This window comes from Frankliniella occidentalis, unplaced genomic scaffold, assembly GCF_000697945.3.
Source record: "Frankliniella occidentalis isolate FOCC.00 unplaced genomic scaffold, Focc_3.1 Scaffold97, whole genome shotgun sequence".
NCBI classification, from domain to species: Eukaryota; Metazoa; Arthropoda; class Insecta; order Thysanoptera; family Thripidae; genus Frankliniella; species Frankliniella occidentalis.
Window position 1 is genome coordinate 938,855 of NW_026267226.1, and position 5,763 is coordinate 944,617.

Genomic DNA, 5,763 nt, shown 5'->3' on the forward strand with positions numbered 1-5,763 from the left:
GGGGCAGGACCCTCGTTAGCCGGGCTGGGCCGGCGATGCTCAGTTGGGCCCCCGTCGCACTGCCCCTCGGACGCCCGCGCACGCCCGCGCACGCCCGCGCACGCCCCGGTACACGCGGCGCCCGGCCCGCGCACGTGACGCGCTCACGTGCACGGCACGACAGGTGCTCTGCACGGCCCGGACGGGGGGGTGGGGCCGCGGAGTCCGCGGGTTCCTCTCCGACCGACCGTGGCCGCCCGGCCCGCCGCCGTCGCCGCCATCTCGTCGGCGATCTGCTTGACGGCGGCCGCGACCGCCCGGGTCGGCGACGGCGACGACGGCGGCGCGGTTGGGGCAGCAGGGGTCGGCGAACTTAGGGGCGACGTCGTCGGGGAGTCCGCTCGGCGGGCGTCCCCTGCTGGTGTAGCGCGGAGGCAGGCGGCGGCGGGGCTGCGTGCCGCGAGCAGCCTGCACCTGAACGGGTATGTGTGTGTGTGTTCTGCTGCGTGCGGGGGGTGTCCTCCACCAATACATAGACTTCAACTTCAAAAAGGGTTATAACGACTGATTGTTCATAGCGACGCCCCCGTTCTATGACAGGGTGCGCAACGCGTGTCCAGCTCATAGAGACATCTCATTTCTCTGTGGCCCTGCTGGCCAACGCGCTTGGCGGGCAGAGCGGGGGGCGGGTAGGTGGTAGGTCGCGGCGGCGTAAGTACCTGGCCGCTCGGGGGCGGGGATGCAGGTCGATCTACTGGCCTACTGCGCTGCACCGCCCCGCGGCGGCCCCGCGGCGGCCCCGCTCGCCCCGCTGTTTACTGTTTACACACCGGGGTGAGTGTTTTCAGAGTCTGCTCAGCCCGCGAGCTGCAGAGGCTGCAGCAGCTGCCCCTGAGTCCTACATAAGGTTGCAGGACTGTATCCCTCACGCCGCCCGCCGCCCCTCCTCCTCCCTCTTCGACCGACGGAGATGTTCTCTGGACCCGACACTGCGAGGATACGGAACGCCATTTGGGCGCTGCGGCCTGCGGCCCGCGGGGGGGCGGCGCGTGGCGCGTTGAGTCGTATGGCCCGTGTCATCAGTCAGGCAATCACGCCGCGGAGAGGGAGAGAGAGGGGGGGGGGGGGGAATCAGTGTGTGTCCTCGCGCTCGTGAAAGAGAGAGAGACGCACGAGTTTGACTCTTCCGTCCCTACGCCTTCCGCGCTCCCGCCGCCTTTGGTGGTAGAGGCGGAAAGGGGGGGGGGCACGAGAGTGAGAGGCGCGGATGGGGAGGGCGGGGACGGGGGCTCCTCCAGTCGACAAGTGGATATTTCTTTTTCTGGCACCCGGAAGTGAAGGAAAGTCTCGAGACCCACATCAATTCTCACAACCATGCACCTTAGTCTTGCTTGTAGTGCATTTGTTATTAGCCAACCTGAGCCAACAACCAACGCCGGTCTTCGGTCAAGCTTCTCCGATGAGACGCCCGAGCGTGGGCAATACGACGCACTCGCGTGTATTTGAATGGGTAAACCCAAGGGGCATCGCCGCATTCGCAAGCGCGTTCCAAATTTGGGCGTTGTTCGGCCGGAAGCGCTCGAGCAGTCGCTGATCCTGACCCTGGGTCTGTTGCAGAAAGGCTGCCCCCGCCGTCCCGGACCTGGGCGTCCAGCTGGACGTGTTCGACGAGCAGCGCGAGAGCGATGAGTCCAGCCTCCTGCACACGCCGCACGGCGTGGACCTCAACTCGCACCTCGACGTGTTCTACGCCATCCTGAGACAGGTGAGCGGGTTTGCCCCCCCCCCCCCACCTTCCCCGTGCCAATCATTTCCCCAATCCCTTAACTACTCCTCCACTACTGCGAGGTGCTTTGTTAAAATTGTCCTTCACTGTTCAGGTGGCGGAGACTCCTCAAGAAATCCCATTTCTGAGCATTCTGCAACACCTGCTGAGTGTAGATCCGAAGGAGCCTGTGAGCGACATCATCTGGGACACGGCAGAGACCCTCGTCCACCGAGCTACGCTCCTCGACAACAGGCAGGACGCCTCTAAACTCCTGAGGTCGCCCTCATTGCAGGTGGGCTCAACTTTGCGCAATGCCGTGTTTTTCTTCTCCTTTTTCCGGTGTACCTGACAAAATCTAATCCGTTGCCGGTTTCCCCTGTGTTTGTCAGTCCAAGTTGTGCTCGCACTGCAACTGCCACCCTCATCGCCAGCCTGACAAAGAGAAGGACTCACTATGTGGGAGTCGCAAGCAGTCCCTCATCTCTGCCACCGGGGTGCCTCCGCCGCCGCCCCCGCCGGCACCCTCTGGTCCTGCGGGGGGCACTCCGCCGCCCCCGCCGCCCCCACCCTCAGCGCCGCCCGCACCCCCGGCCGCGCCGCCCCCAGCACCCCCTCCCCTTGTTGCACAAGAAGCATCCCGACTCACGCCGCCCGGCTCCAGCCCTGAACCTCCAGACACGAGTAATCTCCGCCTACTCCCTCAGCAAGAGATTCCCACCCCGAAAGCTAAAATGAAGACAATTAACTGGAACAAAATTCCAAACAATAAGGTCAGTTACCTTTTATGCATCATAACAATTAGCAGGAAAAAAAATGGGCTGATATCTTTTTTTATTAATCTTGTTTTACCTTTTTAGATTTTATTACAATTTTAATATTTTACAGGTGGTTGGTAAACATAATATCTGGTCACTGGTAGCTCGGTCACATCAAGACTCACCTGTCGCTGAGCTAGACTGGGCAGAAATGGAGGGGTTGTTTTGCCAGCAGGCTCCACCAGTTCCAACTGCTGCTGTTCCTCCAAGAGCAGTGCGAGAAACACCTGATACTGATCGCAGGCGCAAGGAGTCTTCAGAAGTATGTTTTGTCATTATTTCTTCATATTTTATTGTTTCTTATTGACCAGCAATGAAATAAAGAAAGAGATGGCCATAATTTATGGAGTAGCCTGTCACAAATGTAAGTTATTACAAATATAATGAATGCAACTCACATTGATTGGTATCTCTTATGTTGACAGATTGTTTTGTTGGATGGTAAACGTAGCTTGAATGTCAATATATTTCTCAAACAATTTAGAAGGTAAATTTTAGACTTGATGTTTGTTATTTTTGAACTATTGGTTTAATCTAATTTAATATTTTGTACTGTTTCCTTTTTTTAAGTTCGAATGAGGATATTATTCAGCTTATTCGAGATGGTGCTCATGATGATATTGGTGCAGAAAAACTGAGAGGATTATTAAAAATTTTACCTGAAGTTGATGAATTAGAAATGCTGCGGGCCTTTGATGGTGATGTCAGCAAGCTTGGCAATGCAGAGAAATTTTTGCTTCAGCTCATAAAAGTCCCGAAGTAAGCAAATGTGCATTCATAGGCCTACTTAAATTCATGAAACAAAACTTAACTAGACTTTTATTTAACTTAATGAAATATGTTTTCAGTTATAAATTGAGGATTGAAAGCATGCTATTGAAGGAGGAATTTGCTACCAATATGGGTTACCTTGAACCCAGTATAAACTCAATGATTGTCGCTGGAGAAGGTAAGTTTCAGATAAATGATTGGAATATCACTGATGTCAAGACTACCTATAGTCAAAATAATACATCGCTTTTTCAACTTTTAGATTTAATGACAAACAAGCCACTGCAAGAGGTTTTATATATGGTGGTTCGTGTTGGGAACTTTTTAAATTCTGTGAGTAGTTTTGTTATTACAGAATCAAGCATGTTTGTAGTATTTTATTCCATTACACACCTAATTAATTTTGATCAGGGTGGTTATGCTGGAAATGCTGCTGGAGTGAAACTAAGCTCATTGCAGAAGCTCACTGACATACGAGCAAACAAACCAGGAATGAATCTCATTCACTATGTTGCTATGGTTGGTACATATTTTTACTATCCAATTTTCCTCTTAGAAATGTCTTTATAAAACATTGGAGAAGTATTATGATTGCAGTAAAACCTTTTCTTATATCTCATAATAAAAATATCTCCATGTCAATCTAGCAAGCTGAAAAGAAGAGGAAAGATCTTCTTCGGTTCTCAGATGATTTGACTGCTTTAGAAGATGCCACAAAGTAATTCAACTTTCTGACTCACTGAATTGTAGTTTTTACAACTTGCCTCAACGATTTCTAACATTCTTTTGTATTTTACATAGAACTACTGTGGAACAGATTCAAAATGAAATTAATACCCTTGATCTAAGAATCAAAAAGATTAAGAAGCAAGTTGATTTGCCAACCACTGACAATGATATTAAACAACAAATGGCTGAATTCCTTCGGGTAAAATGTTCCTTTCATTCTTGTAATTTTAATTTATTACTAAACTCCATTACCCTGTAGATAGTTACTTTACTTCAAAAATTTTATTCCATTTTTTTAGATGGCTGAACATGAAGTTGTAGGTTTACACAAGGACATGGAAGAGCTTGAAAATCTAAGATGCAGTCTTGCTGAATTCTTTTGTGAAGATTCTACATCCTTTAAATTGGAAGAATGTCTCAGAATTTTCCAAGGTTTTTGTGTTAAATTCCGCCAAGCTGTTGTTGAAAATGAGAGACGACGAATTCAAGAGGAACAGGCTAATGCAAGACGTAGACAGAGGGAGGAACAATTAGCTGCAAAGAGAAGGCACTGTTAGTATAAGCACTAATTAGATGGTCATTTAATACTTGCTATTTACAGTTGTTCTCTTTATTGTATTTGTGTTTTAATATAATTTTCAGTGAGTGGTCAACTTGGTACAGGCTCAACCGAATCTGAGAGTCAACTTGTGGACAATCTCCTGTATGATATAAGATCAGGTTTCCAACAGAAGAAAGGTAGTGAAAGAGATCTGAGAGTTCGTAGCATGGCGTCAGAGGAAGAAGCCTCGATACAGGGGTCACCCATGTTACAACGCAGGCGTTTGGGATCTTTCTCTGGCCAATCACCTGACCAACCGCCTGGAAGTGGAAAGGATGATACTTATTCTCCAGGTATTTCTGTGAGAGCAAAGATTTCTTACCATTTTCAATACAAACTCGGATTCTAATATGTTTAGCATTTTTAAAAGATGTAACACCCACTGGAAGTCTTCGGAGGAGGAGAAGCCGTGTACCCTCTGAAGAAGATGATTCAAACCTGATGGATTTCTTACGGGCTTCAGGACAAGCTGATATATCTAAGGAAAGAAAGTCATGGGGTAGTCTAGGTACTTAACAGTTTATGTCTCTATTTTGCATGTATTCAATTTTGGGTTCAGTCTACTTTTACTATGATAAGTTTAATTTGGGTAGATCGTTCATGGGCTAGAAGAGCCCGCGGAGGAAGCGGACGTCGTCGACCTGAGCTTCTGAGTGCTGATTTCAGCGGCGATAGAGAAAGGGCTACCTCTCCAACACCACCACCTGCACCTCAACTTCCTCCACTGGAGCAAGAAGAAAAACCAAGGTGAAATAAAGAAATACACATTGTCATGTTCTTGATTTTGTTTTCAACCTCTTGCTGTTATTTTTGATTTCTTTTGAATATTTTGAATGTATTGTTTATATTGTTAATTTCAGAGCTTGGCGTCAAAAAATTGAGGCATGGCTGCAAGAAAATGAAAAAGAAGAGAGAGACACTGAAGATTTGAGACGCAGATCTCGACGGCTTCAAAACAATCGAAGATCCTTAGAAGCTGACTCAGGTTTGGATTCTGTTCTTTACACAATGACCCCTAAGTATAGTTGTTATCCAATTGTTTTTTTTTTTTTTTTTTTTTTTTGGGGGGGGGGGGGCATGTTGTATTTTAAATGGAGCTG

At 48.5% G+C, this 5,763-nt stretch overlaps 1 protein-coding gene across 1 annotated transcript in view; it reads left to right on the top strand.

Annotated features, from left to right (window-relative positions):
* Positions 1-212: 212 nt before the first annotated feature.
* LOC113205356 (uncharacterized) overlaps positions 213-5,763 on the top strand; it is a 24,362-nt gene continuing 18,811 nt past the window's right edge. Inside the window, exons 1-17 of the mRNA XM_026420943.2 lie at positions 213-461; positions 1,597-1,744; positions 1,860-2,039; positions 2,137-2,517; positions 2,633-2,824; positions 2,988-3,049; positions 3,133-3,321; positions 3,411-3,511; positions 3,596-3,666; positions 3,745-3,852; positions 3,981-4,051; positions 4,135-4,261; positions 4,362-4,614; positions 4,705-4,956; positions 5,034-5,171; positions 5,257-5,410; positions 5,524-5,648. Coding sequence (XP_026276728.1) covers positions 2,479-2,517; positions 2,633-2,824; positions 2,988-3,049; positions 3,133-3,321; positions 3,411-3,511; positions 3,596-3,666; positions 3,745-3,852; positions 3,981-4,051; positions 4,135-4,261; positions 4,362-4,614; positions 4,705-4,956; positions 5,034-5,171; positions 5,257-5,410; positions 5,524-5,648 — 1,882 coding nt within the window. The 5' untranslated portion in view covers positions 213-461; positions 1,597-1,744; positions 1,860-2,039; positions 2,137-2,478. The remainder of the gene's footprint in view (positions 462-1,596; positions 1,745-1,859; positions 2,040-2,136; positions 2,518-2,632; positions 2,825-2,987; positions 3,050-3,132; positions 3,322-3,410; positions 3,512-3,595; positions 3,667-3,744; positions 3,853-3,980; positions 4,052-4,134; positions 4,262-4,361; positions 4,615-4,704; positions 4,957-5,033; positions 5,172-5,256; positions 5,411-5,523; positions 5,649-5,763) is intronic.